At 39.1% G+C, this 19,574-nt stretch overlaps 5 protein-coding genes across 10 annotated transcripts; 3 read left to right on the forward strand and 2 right to left on the reverse strand.

The window, feature by feature from the left end:
* Positions 1-159: 159 nt before the first annotated feature.
* Positions 160-9,201, reverse strand: LOC132788001 (uncharacterized oxidoreductase YjmC). 5 transcript variants are annotated; one of them, XM_060795280.1, is made up of 4 exons: positions 9,171-9,201; positions 7,852-8,099; positions 5,310-6,262; positions 5,016-5,259 (listed from the first exon to the last, which is right to left on the reverse strand). In XM_060795280.1, the coding sequence occupies exons 2-4, from the start codon at positions 8,066-8,068 to the stop codon at positions 5,101-5,103; spliced, it is 1,329 nt and encodes a 442-aa protein (XP_060651263.1). In that variant the 5' UTR covers positions 8,069-8,099; positions 9,171-9,201; the 3' UTR covers positions 5,016-5,100. The 5 variants fall into 5 exon arrangements, with proteins under 5 accessions (XP_060651265.1, XP_060651262.1, XP_060651263.1 ...); XM_060795278.1 differs by lacking the exon at positions 9,171-9,201 and adding an exon at positions 8,740-8,864 and having other exon boundaries at positions 5,017-5,259; XM_060795282.1 differs by lacking the exons at positions 5,016-5,259; positions 5,310-6,262; positions 7,852-8,099; positions 9,171-9,201 and adding exons at positions 160-660; positions 725-1,677; positions 1,787-1,814.
* On the forward strand, positions 8,670-16,035 carry LOC132788004 (ADP-ribose glycohydrolase OARD1). Of its 2 annotated transcripts, none has more exons than XM_060795285.1 (3): positions 8,670-8,812; positions 14,745-15,076; positions 15,786-16,035. In XM_060795285.1, exons 1-3 carry the CDS (start codon positions 8,764-8,766, stop codon positions 15,933-15,935), a joined length of 531 nt encoding a protein of 176 aa, XP_060651268.1. In that variant the 5' UTR covers positions 8,670-8,763; the 3' UTR covers positions 15,936-16,035. The 2 variants fall into 2 exon arrangements, with proteins under 2 accessions (XP_060651268.1, XP_060651269.1); XM_060795286.1 differs by having other exon boundaries at positions 8,685-8,817.
* On the forward strand, positions 8,699-14,602 carry LOC132788003 (uncharacterized). The gene is made up of 6 exons (XM_060795283.1): positions 8,699-8,812; positions 10,984-11,075; positions 11,151-11,478; positions 13,508-13,675; positions 13,741-14,043; positions 14,105-14,602. Exons 3-6 carry the CDS (start codon positions 11,173-11,175, stop codon positions 14,369-14,371), a joined length of 1,044 nt encoding a protein of 347 aa, XP_060651266.1. The 5' UTR covers positions 8,699-8,812; positions 10,984-11,075; positions 11,151-11,172; the 3' UTR covers positions 14,372-14,602.
* Positions 15,949-16,703, reverse strand: LOC132788005 (ADP-ribose glycohydrolase OARD1). Its single transcript, XM_060795287.1, has 3 exons — positions 16,411-16,703; positions 16,181-16,355; positions 15,949-16,124 (listed from the first exon to the last, which is right to left on the reverse strand). Exons 1-3 carry the CDS (start codon positions 16,536-16,538, stop codon positions 15,969-15,971), a joined length of 459 nt encoding a protein of 152 aa, XP_060651270.1. The 5' UTR covers positions 16,539-16,703; the 3' UTR covers positions 15,949-15,968.
* Positions 16,704-16,864: 161 nt separating this feature from the next.
* Positions 16,865-19,272, forward strand: LOC132788000 (E3 ubiquitin-protein ligase parkin). The gene is made up of 6 exons (XM_060795277.1): positions 16,865-17,212; positions 17,284-17,476; positions 17,539-17,884; positions 17,942-18,386; positions 18,451-18,547; positions 18,987-19,272. The coding sequence occupies exons 1-6, from the start codon at positions 16,958-16,960 to the stop codon at positions 19,094-19,096; spliced, it is 1,446 nt and encodes a 481-aa protein (XP_060651260.1). The 5' UTR covers positions 16,865-16,957; the 3' UTR covers positions 19,097-19,272.
* The last annotated feature ends 302 nt before the right edge of the window (positions 19,273-19,574 follow it).

A 19,574-nucleotide genomic window follows, 5' to 3' on the forward strand; every position in this document is an offset into this window, starting at 1 on the left:
AATAAGTTGGAAAAGAGCTAAGAGCTAATAATTATAGATTCCATCAGTCCTTCATGAGTTAAGTTTTCGTATAATCGATAATCCTGCAATATACTGAAGGAACTCTAAGCTTTCGATTTCTACATACTACCCCATCCACTAAATAAACTGGAGAGAACATTTTTTGTTTTCTAATTCATTTTAAAGCTATAAATTTATTAAATGTGATGATATCTTGGTTCTAGGTGTAAAAAACACATATACAAAACTCGACGACGACAATTTAGAATTTGGGTTGCGTGCAAAACACAAATTTGCATAAGACATTGCTTTGTTTTTGTTAACTAATTTGTAAAGGGGATTTTAAATGTTTAAACTTAGGCACTAATCAAAGTCCTTTGGTCAAGCGAAATGCAGCAGCTGCTTCATTGTGTGTATGGCATGAAGAAGAGCGAAGAGCGAAGAACAAAGAGCGGGCAGCAGAAAATTAGATGAGCTTGGCTCCAAATTCCCGCTTCCTCTTCAAATGAAGCTGAGTGGCTTGATCTTCAGCTTCTCGGCCAAAGCGGTGCAGGTCTTCAGCTGATTCTCCAGATACTGAATGCCGCCAGCTGCGTCCACAGCCTTCATGTTGTTGCCCTCCTTATCACCAGCGAGCAGCACAGGTTTGCTAGGATCGGTCTGCATAAAGAGATTGGTTAATAATTTAGAGATAATACTGAAAATGATTATCGGTATTTCTTACGGGTGTGACGCCACGCAGACGCGAGTTAAAGTCGCTCATGCGATCCTCAAAGTCGGGAGCAAAGCAATTGGGATCGACGGCAATGAAAACCTGTCCCAGATCAGCCGCTGAGTTGGCGCCCGCATGCGTCCACTTACGGACCTGTGTGGAGTACTTGGCACCCGACATAACACCGGAGAGAATGTCCACCATGGCACCCAGGCCAAAGCCCTTGTAGCCGGAGGTCAACTCAGAGCCACCCAGAGGCATCAGGCAGCCGGTGGAGAAGCCCAACTCGGCATCGTTTGTGACCTTGCCCTCGGGATCCTGCGCCCAGCCATCGGGCAGTGGAGCGCCCTTCCTGCGCTGAATTTCAATCTTGCCCACAGCCACCGCTGTGGTGGCCATGTCAAGCAGGAACTTATCACCATTGCCAGCTGGAGCTCCAAGCGAGAGGGGATTGGTGCCCAGTGCGGCTTCCTTGGCACCCGTTGGAGCCATTAGTGGGGATGTGTTGGTCATAGACATGCCCACGAGACCCTGTTCCATGGCATGCATGGCATACCAGCCAGCCATGCCATAATGATTGGATCCCTTGGCACACACCCAACCAACGCCCACATTCTTTGCCTTCTTGATGGCCAGATCCATGCAAAAGTTGCCCACAACAGCTCCAAGACCGTTGCGACCATCGACCCAGGCAGTCGAAGGGGTTTCCTTGAGTATTTGTGGCTCAGCAGCGCCATCGGTTGAGTTGATAGCCAGATCATTGATGTACATCTCGAGACGATTCATCCCGTGACTGAAGTGACCACGATAATCGGCGGCCACCAGCAGATCAGCCTGGGCAATGGCATGTGCCTCGGGCACATTGACGGCCTTGAAGCAGTCGATCATGAAGCGACGCGATTCAGCAACCGCGACGAGATTAGGGGAACTGGAACTCGACATGTTTCGTCTGGCGATGACAAAGTCTAAAACAGAAGAACAACAGCAAAAAGAGTTCCTTGAGATACGAGTACTTGAACGGTGAGTGGGAACAGTGGCTGAGAACACTAATGGGAGCGGGAACGTTTTGCGTACGTTCAGATTCGCGGCGAGTTTGCGACTGTTTTTTGTCGGCCTGGAGCTTGGCCCTCGACGACTACGACGACGACTCGCCTGTCTAATAATTAATCTAGCAAATGCTCACACACACTCAAACACACACACACTACGTCAGAGCCCGTTGGAAACAGCAAAGAGGGAGAAACAAAGAGGAAGAGGGAAAAGAAGAGAGAGAGACGCGGGTAAACACTTGGGCTCTAGAGTATTTTATAATTGTTATGTCGTATTTTGTTTTTTGGCAAACTTGAAATTTCTCATATCGTACTTATTTGCCAGACAAGCAAAAGAGTGAGAGCGAGAAGAAAACTGATCGCGAGAGAGAGGAAGAGGGAGCGTGTTTACCGAATACTTATCAGCTCTACAGCAGGTTATGTCAGTGTGTTAGTGTGTGTATTCATGTGTGTGTGTTTCTCTATTGCCTGTCGATGATATGGAAACTACGCGAACACACACTCACACAATCTCTTTATGCTATGGCGCGTGTAACTAGTCGAATTTTTGGCAACGCACGTTTGGTTCGATTAGACCCGTCTTTCTGGGTTACTAAGATATAAACAAGTCCGGACAGCATTAGCATATCATTTAGGATCCCAACATTTTGGAATTCATTTGAAGATTATTTGTATTCGTCTCAAAAAATACCTAAATTAGGATCAAAGAATTTGGATCCCACGTTTTTTATTATAAGCAATTGGTAACCTTCATTACTAAGAACATTCAGTAAATAGTATATTTACACATCTCATCAGTCTAATTGAATTTTTCTAAAAAAAACTCCCAAGTTAGCATTGAATAGTTCTCACTTTACTTTTAGTATTATAATAATTCTATCATAACTATATCCCACATTTTGGAATTTGAAAAAAAACTCGCAATCTCTATTTACATCCCAAATAATGCCTAAATTAGGTTTAAGAAATTTCTATTTTACTCTAATTATTATTTGTAACCTTCGTTCCTAAGAAAATAGCATATGTAATAAATTTGTACATCGAAGTTATATCAGTCTATTTATTTAAAGTCAAATTAGCATTGAATAATTTTATTTTTATTATTATAATTCAAAACCTACGAACATACTATAAATATCAGATTATTACGAGTATCTCTTAAATAATTCCTAAATAAGGATTGAATAATTTTCAGTTAACTTTTAGTATTATAAATCATCTAACATTACTATATCAGTTAACTGTCAGTCAACTATGTATAATTACATCGACACATGTTAATACGTATTTAGTTATATGCAATCAATCATACTACTATCTAAGCTTGGATTTATTATAATTTTAAAACAAGTTTTAGAGATTCTTACTATAAAATATTCATTGATAATTTACTGGGCAATGATTTCACTTTACTCTGACTAATTTAAATAGAAACAATTTTAATGAAATTATAGAAAAATGTAGAATATTTTCATTTTTAAATTGTATTTTCAATATTCTTTTAATTCTTTATTTTCTATTTCTTCTTTTCTTTTTCTTTTCATTTCTTTTCTTTAATTTTCTATTCTTTTAATTTCTTTCTTGTTTTCTGATTTTCTTCTAAATTCTTATCAGGGTAGTTATAAATCATTCCGCATCCATTTGTCAACCAATAGATTATTTGTGAATAATAATATGAAATCCCTATATCATTAATTTCTAAATATTCCTTGATTATCAAAACACTTTCAATCACTCCCAATCGATTTGTCACAGTAATGATCCCAAAAATACCAAAAGATATTTTTACTACATTCTTTGCTCATTTCATGATGAATGTGTGAAATGATATTCTAAAGATTTCTAAAATTTCTAGACATTTTGACGCGAAAGATCATTACCCTTAATACTTTGCAGTCAAGGGTATTTAGTTTTCGGCTTTCTGTTTTTAGTTCGCAATGTTCGGGGGCTCGCAGTCTGACAATACAACATACAATATATATATTTACATATAGAACATATACCCCTAAAAATATATGTACGCTATGCTGTGCTCGTGTTCATAAATTATGCATGTGACTTGTATACTTATTGAGGTGACTGTAACTGTGTTGCCCAAGTTTCGAAACGACACTCTCGAAAGTGTTGTGTATATAAAGTGTTGTGAGTTGTGTGTGTGTGGGAAGTGGCAGCAAGTCGAATCGCTTTGAATCGCGTCGCTTGGCGTTGAGTGTTTGTTGTGGTTGCTGTTGTTAATGACCTTGAACTTCAATTGAGGCATGTGATATGAATGAAATAGTTTAATAACAATTGATGGATGAATTAATTATGTTGTGCCACGGGGATGGGTTATAACTACGCACTATTGATTAATTGTAACGGAAAGATACAGAGATAGCAGTAATAAAGTGTATTGGGACTGCTTTTCGCTGTTTACTCGGAACATTTGTCATAATATTTACGTGGAATTATAGCTTGTTTACATGAGCCACACCCACTCGACTCACAGTCCAGCAAGTTCTGTTCTGTTCTGTTCTGACCTCACACAATGAAAGCGAAACTTTTTTTTTAATGGCTGCACAAATATGACTTTGGCCCAGACACCAAAAAGTACTATAAACGAATAGTGAAGCTGATAGCCTTACAATCCTAATCTTATCAGCTGCAAATTGGGAGGTTTTCTTATCAAAACAATAAACATGTCCAGTATTTTTTTGTAGATCTTCTAGAGGGTCGTAAAGATTTCTATTTTATTCTATTAGGCTAATATAAAAGTTTATAATCTCTTCAACTTATAAGAAAATGTAAAATATTACCATGTTCTTATTTTTGTTTTTTTTGTTTATGGCTATTTTATTCACTTAACCAAATATTAAACTTTACAATCTATTCAACAACTAATATTGTAAAAAATCGTATAATATTACAATGTTCTAATTTTTTGTATTTATTCTGACAGCTGTTGTAAATCGTAAATATTTTTGTTATTGTATTAAATAAGCAATAAAGTTTAAAACCTTTTGAAGTACTTTTGAAGTGGTACAAATTATTTGCTTAGCTTTTGAGACCATGGATTTAAAAAAAGTCGAAGTTTATTCAGTTTGTAGAAGTGTTGAAGTATGTTAATATGAATTATTCCAAAATTTTGAAGAATGAAGGAATTTAATATTTCAGGTTACGCCATTTATTTATATACCAATTACATTCAGCAAGCTAAGAAATAACATGATCCAATAGCAGTCTAAATTTTATACTTTAACTTAACAAATTTGCTCTTTATTATAAATGTTTACAAAACTATTATTTAAGAGGATTTTTGAGATTTTGGTATTATCAACATACACTAACAAGTATAATTTTTCACAGGAATTTGAGTGGTTTTATTTTCAATTTCTTGGCTAGAGCTTCGCAAGTCTTCAGTTGATTCTCCAAATACTCAATGCCACCTGCTTCTTCTATTGTTTCCAAATTCTTCTTTTCCTTGTCACCCGCTATAAGCACAGGCTTGCAGGGATCAGCCTAAAAGGGATCAGCCTTATTAAAAGTAATTATTACCAAGACTCACTCACTTTCTCTATGCCTCTGAGACGACTATTAAAATCACTCAAACGCTTGCCAAAGTCTGGAGCAAAGCAACTGGGATCGACAGCAATGAAAACGTGACCCAGATCAGCCTCAATGTCTGCGCCATGATGCGTCCACGAACGCACTTGCGTTGAGTACTTGGCACCCGCCATAACACCTGACAGAATGTCCACCATGGCACCCAGTCCAAAGCCCTTGTAGCCAGAGGTGTCCTCAGCACCACCCAAAGGCATCAGGCAGCCAGTCTTGAAGGCGAGTTCGGCATCGGTGGTCACCTTGCCATTGGGATCCAATGCCCAACCAGCTGGAATGGGAGCTGCCTTCCTGCGCTGCATCTCAATCTTGCCCACAGCCACCGCTGTGGTGGCCATATCCAGCAGAAAGCCATCACAATTATCTGCGCTGGCGCCCATCGAGAGTGGATTTGTGCCCAGGGCCGCCTTCTTTGCACCCGTGGGCGCCATCAGGGGCGAGGTGTTGGTCATGGACATGCCAACGAGACCCATTTCCATTGCCCTGAGCACATACCAGCCAGCCATGCCATAATGATTGGATCCCTTGGCACACACCCAACCAACGCCCACATCGAACGCCTTATCGATGGCCAGATCCATGCAAAAGTTGCCCACGACAGCTCCAAGACCATTATGACCATCCACCCAGGCTGTGGCTTTGGTTTCGCTAAGTATTTCTGGCTCTGCCTTGCCATCGGTTGCATTCGTGGCCAGATCGTTGACATACATCTCCAGGCGGTTCATGCCGTGGCTGAAGTGACCCCGAATATCCGCACCCACCAAGAGCTCAGCTTGAGCCACCGCATGATCCTCGGGGACACAGACAGCCTTGAAGCAATCGATCATAAAGCGACGCGATTCCTTGATACTGACTAACTTCGGTTTCTTTTTGGCATCCGTTGTATTGCAACGTTGTTGAAAGGCTAAGGAAAGGAATCCTTAAGATGACGCTCTAGGCATATTATACAAAGGAAATTTAGGGATGAGCGCGTGACACGAAAATAAATTACTAACGAATTCAGAAATCTGTGAAAGAGTATCCATGTTCTACAATATTATAAGTGGAAAATTTTAAAGATAACCTCGTGACACGACACGAAAAATAAATCATTCACCATATTTAACTATCAATGAAAAGCTATTCTTATTTAAACCATCCATAGATATATTTTGTATAAAAAAAGATTAAAGATTGATACTTGACACGACACTTAAATAAATTGCAAATACACGAGTAATGAATTTCAAAATAAACAACAAACAAAAACCGCTTTCTAAGCTTAACTTAAGTAGGCACAACTTGGTTCTAATTATTCCAGAGAGTTCTCCACAAAAATAGAACAAAAAATCAATAAACTCACATTGAGCTTTACTCAAGCTGTTTGATTCATCGATTAACACGGTGTTTATTACGCACCTGAGGTTATGAAATAATAACCAGGTGAAATCTATATACATATATCTGTCCATATTTATCAAACAATATTTGTCATCGCCTGTTTCAACTCGTGTGGAAAAATGATAAAACGTTAATTGAAGCAAAACGGGTTTCAATTATTTGGGGGGGAGTCGTGTCAAACACCGAGAACAAGTGTTTATGGTGTTCATTTAATGCGCTTTCAATTAGGCAATCAAATTGTCATTAGTAATGTTTGTCCGAACTGGAACAATGAATGAATGGAACCCCTGGTGAGTGAAATAATACAATTCAACGATATTTGATGACGCCCAACGTTTATGATACAAATAAATGTAGGGATTACTTTTTATATTTATAGATGAGCATGTGAGTTTTTAATATAATGAATGATTATGAAATATAATGAATTAATATGAAATACTCTAAAAATCGTTGAATGATGAAAGAGAATTGAATATGAGGAAATACATTTATTGTTTGCTATTAATCTTTAAGAAATTATGATTACGAGTAGTAAAAACTTATCTATTGCTATTATAAAACAAAATTCTATACCAATTTAAACTGTGTTTATTACATCAGTCACTTTTGAACAACATTTTTTTATGGGAAGTCAACTGCATGCCGTCACTGATTATTATACTTATCGCGCAATGACTGCTGTAAAATATTTTTGCCTAATTAAGTAAAGCACGCCCCCTTAAAAATTTAAATTGATTTTATATGTAAACAAAATAAACTGCCACTTGTTGCGCATTCAACGTTCGATATTCCCTCATTTTATAGCAAAATCGTTTGTTTTAATTATAAATCTATATAGATGGACATATAAGTATACGAGTTGTGTATATCGTATACAATTTGGCTGACATTGCGTGGGCGGCATACACAATTCACAATTCGCTAGCTTCGTACGATTCGCGACGATAAGAAAGATGGCGAAACGGGTAAAAAATTTGAAATGTTCGAGTTCGAACAGGGTTGTCAAGCTCATGAGAAGAGGAAGCCCAGAGATAGGCATATAAATCAGAACACTAAAGATAATAAACAATTGCTGCACGCGTTAATTAGCATAATAAAGCGCAAACTTACCGCTGCAATTTGCATTTAGTTTTGGTTCAATTGCAAACGCTGTTCGTATCGTTGTTGTTGCTGCTGCTGCGCGCAGACGCCCACAGGATTGTTGTAATTGTTGTTGGCGCCTTTGAAGTGTGTGCATTAGCCGCCAAGTGCTGCTGCCATTCGCCTTGGTGTGGTGGGTGTTGGCAACGAGCGCACGACGCGAGCAGCACAATGTCAACGAAGCCATCGAGTTGATATTAAACGCCACCTGAATACCACTATTAACAATTTTAGTAGAAAATGCCAAAAGTATGAGTAATGAAATAAAACATTATCAAAATTTAAACTACTATATTCATTTTACAACACTATTTTCAAGGCCACATTTCGTTATAGTTGTAACGTTTACTTTGTTTATCTACGCGTTTTTGCACACACACGCATTGTTCTAATCAGCTGACGCGGAGTGTCTCACTTAAATTGAACTACAAAAACAAAGATCAATAACAACAACGCGACGACGACGATCACAAAAACAAAGCCCAAAAACAGAAACTAGTTAATGCTACGTAAGACGAGCACGACGTAATTCAACAAGACAACGCGCTACGTAACGTGCGAAACGATGTATCCAAAGGGGAGGGAGGGCAGCAACAACTAAAACAGCTGACGCAGTCGTCGTCGACTTTGCTGCGCTGCTTCTCTGTGGCTGTTGCTGCTGCTGTCAACAAGATTTTGTTGTCTGCCTTTTTTGCCTTGCACTTTTTAGTTATTTCGCTGACCGCGTGTGTTTCAGAACGTTTTAACTCTGTCTGTATGTTGATAGAGGAGAGCGCGTTTCGTAGTTTGTGATTTTATTTCGGGAGGCTTTTAACGCGTCGTATAACCATAATAATCATAATAACAAACGATAATTACCCAAACGTATAAAATAGAAGACGAATGTTTATAGCGCGCCGTCAAGCAACAACACAACTAACTCAGATACTACGTAAAGTATTATAATATGAACACAATAGACTACAAATCGCAACTAGTTTAAGATTTGCACGCAAACAACTATTTATGTAATTTGCGAGACGCTACATTCAGTAATATTAACAACAAGAAAAACGAAAACACAACAACAACAACATCAATCGGCACAAGCGCAAAAATCTACGAAAGCGTATGCGTATATTTCGATTTTATATATTTTTCTATTTTATTTTATTTGGCGCTTGTATTCGCTTCGTTCGCCTCTCTCTCGCTGTGCGTTGTCGTCGGAGCGCCAAGTTGAACTGCCATGAACTAAGGCAGAGACGTTTCGTTGGGAGGCGACACCAACACCGACACCGACGCTTACGTACACAGCTATCGCTTTTCCTCTTGGCGCTGCGACGTCGACTGCTCAATTGAAAGAATGAATAGTGTAATTTAAATCAAATCCAATTGGAGTATTCCCGCCTTGCGTAGAAATGCGTGGAAGTCAACCATCTAATTTGTGAAGGAGAAAAAGAGAAAGGGCGTGCTTGAAAACAAACTCGACCTTGGCGCTTTGTCAACAGGCAATTGCACTTGTGGGAGAACGATTGCTAATTAATAAGAAAACACTTATGTGCAATTTGTTGAAGTTAATTGTGCAATCATTTTGTGTTGCTGCTGTCTTTGCACACATTGTTTATGCGAAAAAGCAATTTCATTTGTTTATATTTGCGGGCAATGTTGCAAAGCTCCCGCTTAGCGCCCTTAGCCAAGAAACAAACCCTTGAAAATGTGAACTTGGCACTGGAAATTTGAATATTGTGCTAAATTAGTTTTTACTTGAAAATATAATATTAAGAGATAATTAATTAATAAAAACTACACACATAATAGTGTGTATACATAAGTTTAATAGGTGGCACACTCGCATTCGCATCGCTTTCGCACAGCTGTCCCCATTACCAGCGTCTAGTCAGTGTTGCAAAACGCCCACACACGAAAACTTACGCGCCAACTGCCAAAACTTTGAACTTGCAAAAATCGAGCCAAAAAAAGCGTATGCGTCATTGTTGATGTTGTCGTCGTTGCTATTGTTGTTAGTGTTGTTGATGTTTGTAGCTTTCGCGCTATTCTAACTTAATATAGTAATTTGTATGCGCTGTATGCTAATATTTAATTTCACCTGCACCATTATATTCATAATTATTTAAGTCACATTTGTTATACACACGTATGCAAATAAACAAATGTCAACGGGTCGCAAGTTGTGAGCAGTGAGTGATTCCAAGTGTATTCGAGTACTCGCCTGAGTGCCCCTATTAGCACATGCCACTGATTACGGTTGACAGCAGCAGCGACGGGCGTCGAACGTCGAACGTGAAGATAGAGGTAGACGTATCGCCTACGCATAGGCACAAAATGCTCTATCAATATGGTTGTAGTTTGTTTATCGGCTCAGCTCAGCGACGTGTAGTTTTACGATCGCCCAGCAAAAGGGCATAACTGTTAAGGAATCTCAACGACGCGCACATTTTTGGAATAATTTCATTCTTGGCTCCCGGGGCAAAAACAATAAATTAACAGCAAATAACAAAACAAACAAACGATAACAAACACACAAATACATATACATATAAAGTTTACACTCAAACATACGCAGGCAATCATATGTCATCATCATCATCATCAACAGCAGCGGCGACGGCAGCAACATGATGGCATATTATAGTAGAACAGCAACAATGCTGAGTCAGAGTTGTCATCCGAAAAGCCCCAATTGGGGCCGACAATATTGCTGCTGGACTGAGTTGGGCTTTCGCTTGGCACGCTCAGCGCATTCTTCGCATTCGAGTGCAGAACGCCGGCGGAGACAGTCGACGAGACAACAGACAACAAACTGTGAACAGCGAACAACGCCACGCAGCTGTTAAGCGAGTCAATTGATTAATAATTCAAGTCAGGGCACAAGAGAGGGGGATAAGCCCAAAGAGAAGAAAACAAAAACAACAAACAAACAAGCAACAAATAACTAGCTACTAACTGTGGTAACTTTGTGTGCTAACAACAATAACCAATCGAGTGAAGCGGCGAAACGCAACGTTTTGCTAATTACTTTTGTTTTTCACATTTGGTTTGGTGGATGTGGTTTTAATTTTTTTTTTTGCGTTTTTGGTGTTGTTCTTCTGCCAACTGTTTTAGCCCTGGCTAACAAAACAAAAAAAAGAACTAAACTGCAAAAGTTTTCAAAGTGTTTTCGGTGTTTGGCCTCGTGAAAGTTTCCGCGTTTGCGTGTAAGTATCAAAAAAAAAAAACTGTTGATAATCAAAATTCAGACACTGGCACAAAATAATTTCACTTAATTGCAGTTAACAAATTACGCCAACAATTATGGCCAGCACGAACGTGAAAATCATCGAATCGAAACTCGATCTCTTCCAAGCCCCAAAAAGCTATGCACTCGCTCATGCCGTTGAGTCATCTTTCAGTGCAGTCCGAGGCACACTCGCTTGGCAGTTTGCTCTCATCTTTGGGGATGTGGATGAGCTGCGTCGGCGGCGGGTGAGCAGCGGCAATTGCGTTGTGCTGGAGCACAATGCACGATTTGTTTACTATCTGGTGACCAAGTCGAATCTCTATGCCGCAAGCACTTACGACGATGTCCAAGCGGCACTAATTTGCCTCCGGGAGCATATGGTAAGTAAGCGTGCGATTTTCAATTCACGACTACAGATCGTATCTGAAAAGTGTTGTGCTTGATTATTTATAACCGGAAAGAACAGCTAGATGCATTAGAATTGTGCTTACTTTCGAATTTTGCCAAGCTTTCATTCAGTTCTGAACTAAATTTAAAAAAAAAAATACGGTACAGGGTCTAACGCAGTGCATAAAATCTCTCCACATGATAAAAAATTGTTAACAAGTCTGTCGGAAATTCTTTGTAGAACCTTAAATCAAATTTAGAACCTCAAAATATAGTATAGGATCTCATACAGTTGATAAGACTACTAGCAAGTTAGCAGGTTAGTCTTATAAACATAGAATCAATTGTAGATCATGCTAACATTATACTTTCATTTCAAAGATTTTCGCATATAAAGTAGGAAATATATTACAAAGTGTAAAATTTATTGTATGTAGTACCTTAAATACAATTAAGTACAAAAAGTAAAGGGTCTATCAAAAGCCAATAAGATCATCCTTTCTCTCTTAATGCCAGCATGGTAAAATAAGCAGCAAATTGGTCGCCTAAAAAAATGTTATTGTAGAACCTTAAATCAATTATTTAGAAAAAACTAAAGTGTCTCGCATAGTCAATAGAATGAGGTATAATATTCCAAACACGGTTATTCTTGCAACAGAAAATAAATTTATTGAAGAGTCTTAAAAAACTGTCACAATAACTAAAATGTTTCATAATAGTATAAGAGTGTAAGATAGAGGGTATACCAAAGTCAATAAGAATAACCACATCTTTCTCAGTATGCTAAAACTAGCAGAAAGTTGGAGAACATCTTAAACAATGTGATCCCCGAAACAGAAAATTTATTTATTGTAGACCCTTAAAAAAGTCAACGACAAAACTTAAACGGTATCACAAAGTATACGAGTGTAAGAGAAGGGGTATACTACAGTCATTAATATAAACCATCCATTTCTCGACATGCAAAAATTAGTAGCAAGTTGGTCGTCTAAGCAAATTGTAGAACCTTAAAATCAATTACTTAGAAAAATCAAAAGGGTTTCACATAGCCCATTAGATCATCTATAATATCATGAACAAAATAATTCCATATTTAGAGAACAACGTCTAAATCAATCAACTATAAAAAGTAAAGGGTCTCACACAGTCTATGAAATCAACTCTGCCTTTTCTCCAATTGTTATTATCCCAAACAAGGTAGTCGACGAAACAGGAAATTTATTGTAGAACCTAAAATCAATTAAGTTTTTCGCTCAAGACAATGGCCGAGACAAACGGGAATAAGCCGTTATCATCGTGTTTGCAAGAACGCACAACAAAGCGTAGCAATCACTTGATAAACAACTTGGAGCGAGGGGATCAAGCTGATGAACCAGATTTGCACTTGATCAACAACACTCAAGCAGCACCCAAAGATAGTGCGATGATGGAGCTAATGCTAAGCATCTCGAGATTCATTACTGAAAATGAAAGCGATATTATCTCATTGTGCATCGCAGTGTTTGTGCTTATGTTGGCTATAGTTGTATCTGATTATCTGCGGCATCACTTGTATGTGAAATCTTGATTGGAATTTGAAGCTGTTCAGCTAAATCACTTTCTAATGAAATTGCGAAAAGTTTTTTAACAAAATTCACATTCGTTTTGGGTTGGTTAGTAAATCTGTAACATGAGCTGAAATTAGTTATCTTTTATTGTGATCAACAAGTGACTGAAAATATTTATTGTAATTAAATTGAATTACATTCTTGAAGAGCGAAATTTATTTGCATATAGAATTCAATCTGTTTGCTTCATCTTGATTGTCGCTTGTCATTAATTAAACAAATGTGTAAACATATGATTGTTGACAGCAGTTATCTTTGACTGAGAAGATTTTTAATTAATTTAGAAAAAACATTTCTTTAAATAAAGAGAAATATATTTACATTTGATAACGTATACGTCACTCAACATCGCGTATACGCACTGTTTGCTAGCCTAATTAATCAAATATGTTTTGCATGTGTTTTTATTTCGTAGCGCAATCATGAAATCACCAAAGTGGCCATGCCACGAATCTGCTGTGGCAACCATGACAACGATGGCCTCGATTGGAAGCAAGTGAAGCGCATTATGCAGCAGATCTTTGCACACAGCGAGTATCCCATCGAGATACTGGTCTGTGAGTATGACGACATCTCCAAAGAGGTGAGTAATAGAATACAAAATTTTGTGAATTATTGTTAATCTCACGTCTCACATCGCATTGACAGCTCATTTCGCCCAAGTGTCAGATTACCGAGGCCAAGGGAAATTTGTTTAGCGCACCGGAAAACTTTGCGCTCGTGCATTCGGTTAGCGCTGACTTTGCCATGTGCGCCGGCATCAATTTGCAGTTCCGCTGCAAGTTTGGCCATGTGGATGACCTGAAGAAACAGCAAAAGCACACCGGAAATGTGGCTGTGCTCGAGCAAGGCGGACGCTTCATCTACAATCTGGTGACCAAGGAGCGAGCGCATGAGAAGTGCACCTACACAGCACTTTACTATGCGTTGCTGGCCATGCGTGAGCATATGGTAAGCCATTGTTTAAAGGCACTAATCCGTCTCTAACTACTTTTCTTCTCTCCTTCCTTAGCGTGAAAACGGAGTCAGCAAGTTGGCCATACCACGTCTGGGCTGTGGCATCGATCGTCTGGATTGGCTTCGTGTTCGCAGCTTGTTGGAGTTGGTCTTTGTCAGCGACAGCGTCGATATTATTGCCTTCTTCTATGAGCCGCCCAGCATGGATCGGGATACCATCAAGGTGATGTGTCCCACCTGTCATCACATGAAGCTAATGCACTTGCCGCGCAGCGTTAGCTCTTCCCGCTCCTCGCTCTACAGGGAAAAGACGCCCTTCTAAGCGAAAGAAGAAAGAAGGATTCCACATTCTTATTATATTGTATATATGCAACGATAATTATTTATAACGACACTCTGCGGGTTGGGTTTGATGCACGCACCCCACACTTAATATAGTTTTGTAAGAGTTTAGAGCACAGTATAAAGACATATAATGTTGATATTTATGGATATTTATGTAATTTATGTGTACCATGTAAAGCGAATAAAAGACACCGCCTTTTGGCTGACAAGTATTTAATCTAAACAATTGTAATGTCTTTCTTTAATACTAGTAAATTGTTTTTAAATAATTATATTAAGTATACAACTAAGCTAGCTAGTAACTAAACTCAAACGGTATCATTTACTTATGTATTCTCCAAAACTTTTAGATCTGCGCGCCACATTCCGTCGCGCTTTCGTCATGGCTGGCAGCTACAAGTTCAGCGAGGTCGATGGAGATCTCTTCTCAGCCCCCAAGACGCACTCTCTGGCGCATTGCGTTGGCGCTGATCTTGCCATGGGCGCCGGCATTGCAGTCAAGTTCAAGGAAGTCTACGGGAAAGTGGATGAACTGCGTTCTCAGAATGCAGGAAGCGGTGAAGTTGCTGTGCTGAAGGATGATCAGCGTTACATCTATTATCTAGTGACCAAGCCACAGAGCTGGGGCAAACCAACTTATGACTCTCTGCAGTCATCGCTGGAGCAGATGCGTGAGCATATGGTAAAATAGATTCTGTTGTACAATATCTTTATCTATAATTTGCTTCTAGCTAATTTGCTAATTTTTAAGCATAACAAAAGCTTGGTTTATTTTTAAATGTTGAACGCATTTAATCTTATAGCTCTCAGCTTAAGTGGTTGCTAATAAAATAGGTAAAATACCTGCTGCAAAATTCTTTCACACTTGCTAAACAAATTCCATAACTTATAGAGTATTCTTTCATTCTTATCTCAATCGAGTTTGTTTTTTCATCTTCAATTTGTAGCTTAAACAATTGAAATACAACTAAAATTGAGCAAATTTCAGAATTATTGAATACAGTTTGGATTGTCTTAGAACTCTACTAAGCTTCGCTAAGCTCATAAGTTTAAATTTTATCTTTTCATTAGCAGTGACTATAAGAGATCAGCTTTCACACTTGCAATATAGTAATACTAGCAATACTAAACTTAGCGGAATTTCTACTGCTTATTATGCTCATTCCTAATTTAACATATTACGTTAGCATTTTCACTTTCAAACTCTCAGCCGTAGCAGTGCTAATAGAAAAGGTAAATTCATTTACACTTGTTATGCAAATTCTAAACTTGTTGACTTTGTTCTTTTTTGTGTTGCATCTCTCTCTACTAAATTCAAGTTTAAAACTATTCTTATCAGAATGCAGACAGTATCCTCTTATCTAATTTTTGAATTTAAATTTCTTTTGCAGCTCAAGAACCAGATTGATAAGCTGGCCATTCCGCGCATTGGCTGTGGCATCGATGGCCTAGAGTGGGACAAAGTCAGCGCATTGCTCGAGCAGGTCTTTGGCAAGGAGCAGGTGGAGATTGTTGTTTACAACTACGTACCGCCGCAATAGAAATCTCTTAAAATTAATTATACTGCCTGTTTATTATGTTGTAGTGCCTGGCACATAATTATACACAACAAGCTCAACGGCATCAGCCTCAAAAATCTCACGCAGCATGTCTTTTACTTTGGTCCAATTAAGTCCGTCCAAGCCGCAACCGATGCGAGGCAACGCCAACTTCTCCACATTATGCTTTAGCTGAGGGTGGGGATATTCGGATAATATATCATTATATATGATAGGGATGCACTTACCATATGCTCGCGCATGGCGCTCAACGAGCTGTGGAGCAATTGATAAGTCGGCTTGCCCCAGCTGCTCTGCTTAGTAATCAGATTGTAAATGTAGCGTCCTTGATACTGCAATATGGCCACGCCGCCAGGTTTCACATTTTGCTGCTGCAATGCAGCCATTTGACCGAATTTGTTGCTGCCAACAAACGAGAACATTAATAATATTAAGGATAACTTAATGTTAAGCTTACCGAAATTTAACAGCAATTCCTTTGCCCATACGCAAGTCAGCGGCCACACAATGGCACATTGAATATTCAGCGCCAGCGCTAAATAAGTCGCCGTTGATTTCCTTTATGACTGAATTTGACATTTTCATTCAGTTTTTTTATTTTAAAATAATCAAGTTGCTTAAATTTGTTTTCCAATATTGCCGCGCGAAAGCACACATTAACGTTGACAAGCGAATGGCAAAACCGGCAAAGGGTCACAACAGCTGATTTGGGGAGTGTTGCAAAATGAGTGAGTTGCAGTAATGTAAAAGAATCGACTGCATTGCATTTAAATTTTAGCATTACTTTCTAATTGAGCTAATTGTAAAGATGTTTCAAGGCCCTTATCGTAGGTGTGCAATTATTTATGTTGTGTGTGGCAATTTGTATACTGAAGTATATACTAACGTCATTTAAACGGTATTTTCGAAATTTTGCTTATGGTCACACTACAACAAATAAAAACAGCTTTGATAAAGCTCTTAAGAATTTAGATAATGTTTTTTTATTAGTGCTCAATATATAAATGAGTTTTATTTTCAAATTTGTTGCTGCAATCATACGCAAAATGCTGGAGCTTCTGCAAATTGGTGGAAAGCTAACGCACACACTAAGCATTTATGTGAAAACAAACACGGGACGCACGCTGTCCGTCAACTTGGAGCCACAGTGGGACATCAAGAACGTCAAGGAGCTGGTGGCACCACAGCTGGGATTGCAGCCGGAGGAGGTGAAGATCATATTTGCCGGCAAGGAGCTCAGCGATGCGACCACCATTGAGGTAAATGCAAATTGCAAAATACCCGCAGAATTATAGCTAAACTGCAATCAGTTTGCTGCCCTGTGATCTAGCAATGTGATCTGGGACAGCAGAGTGTGTTGCATGCGATACGATTGCGTCCACCGCTGCAGCGAGAACGTCAATCCAGCACATTGGTGGAGGAGGAACCCAGTGTGGTAGAAGAGCAGCCATCGAAGCCACTCAATGAAACTTTGCTCGATCTGCAGCTGGAAAGTGAGGAACGTCTCAACATTACCGACGAAGGTGAGCTATAGTTTAGCTCTAATCAATTTTGTTGAAAATTTTTCTAATCTAATCTCTCATAGAGCGTGTACGAGCCAAGGCGCATTTTTTTGTCTATTGCGGACAATGCGAGAAGCTCTGTAAGGGAAAACTGCGTGTGAGATGTGCTCTATGCAAAGGCGGCGCCTTTACTGTACATCGGGATCCCGAGTGCTGGGATGATGTGCTAAAGCCGAGACGCATTCGCGGTCATTGTGAGAGTCTTGAGATTGCGTGCGTGGACAACGAAGCCGGAGATTTGCCCTTTGCCGAGTTTTATTTCAAGTGTGCTGAACATGTTTCAGGCGGTGAAAAGGATTTCGCAGTGCCCTTAAATTTGATTAAGAACAACATCAAGGATGTGCCCTGTTTGGCCTGCACCGATGTGAGGTATTCACGGACTTCTCTTCAACTATTTCCAGTTATTTATTGCGTTCTATTTTGTAGCGAAACTGTTCTGGTCTTTACTTGCGCCTCACAGCACGTCACCTGTATCGATTGCTTCCGCGACTATTGTCGCTCTCGTCTAAGCGAACGCCAATTTATGCCGCATCCAGATTTTGGTTATACATTGCCTTGCCCCGCTGGTTGTGAGCATTCTTTCATCGAGGAAATTCATCACTTTAAGCTGTTGTCACGCGAAGAATACGAACGCTATCAGCGCTTTGCCACCGAAGAGTTTGTGCTACAGGCTGGCGGCGTACTCTGTCCACAGCCGGGCTGTGGCATGGGGCTGCTTGTGGAGCCTGATTGTCGCAAGGTCACCTGCCAAAGCGGCTGTGGCTATGTCTTCTGTCGCAATTGCCTGCAAGGTTATCACATTGGCGAATGCTTGCCCGAGGGTGCCGCTGGCAATGCTCCAAAGTCATGTGATTACACCGTCGATCCCAATGTGAGTAACTTGAGTCCTTGTTGTGTTGATTGCATAAATCCAATACGTATCGTTTATCTGACAGCGCGCTGCCGAGGCCCGTTGGGAGGAGGCCAGCAATGTGACCATCAAAGTCAGCACCAAACCCTGTCCAAAATGTCGCACGCCCACGGAACGTGATGGTAAGCAAGAGGGATATTTTTTTTAGCTTGATAGACAGCAGATTGCATCAAGTATACGATGCTACATGTAACATGTCATGCCTCTATCTCAGAGACTGTAAAAGCTAGATCTAGATAGGATGGATAAGAATTATTGTTAGAAGTTCGCCAAAGCTTTTTTGTTTGCGGGAATATAACAAAATTCAAATCTTAGATGTAACTTTATAATACAGTATATCTTCTTTGTTTTGTAATATTAATTTCAAGTTGAATTCTTTAAAAAAGTTTGGTAATTAATAATATCTAGCTTTGTAATTTTTGTAATATTTAATATTCCATAAAAAGTAGTAACAGATGTATTGCAGTCGATCACACTCTGTTGTAACTTTGTTACATGTTACAGCATAATTCTTATGTATTCTCAAATTCGATTCGTTTCGATTTTATGTATGTCTCACAGGTGGCTGCATGCACATGGTCTGCACACGCGCTGGCTGCGGCTTCGAATGGTGTTGGGTCTGTCAAACGGAATGGACGCGTGACTGCATGGGTGCCCATTGGTTTGGTTAAGTGAAGCATTCGCATTGGCTTAAAGAAGATGATGATGCAAGTAGAAATAACTTGATTTTATCTTTCATTTATTTTGTTGACTATTCTGTAAAACGTTTTTTTGCCTGTACGAAAGACTGTTAAAGTAACTACAAGTTAAATTTGTAAAATTGTTAATAAACACAAGAGCAGCTCGAGTATTGATCTTATTGGATTCTAGGGATAGGGATAATAATATAAAATATTAGGATTTCTTTTCAGATTTCTATGAAGACTTAAATTAATTGTTGTCTTATTGGATTCTGCCTCTCGGAATATGAATATTAAATATTACATCCATTAAAATTGATATTCTTGTTACTCTATTTAAAATTTCAATAAAATTTTGTGCTATATTTTCCTTTCTGCTGCAACGTCAAATTTTACATTTCAACATTTCTCTGTATTCTATATTTATAACTTTTATTACGCTCATGAAAATTGCAACATTTTCCATGAG

This window comes from Drosophila nasuta, chromosome 3, assembly GCF_023558535.2.
Source record: "Drosophila nasuta strain 15112-1781.00 chromosome 3, ASM2355853v1, whole genome shotgun sequence".
In the NCBI taxonomy this organism is placed as follows: Eukaryota; Metazoa; Arthropoda; class Insecta; order Diptera; family Drosophilidae; genus Drosophila; species Drosophila nasuta.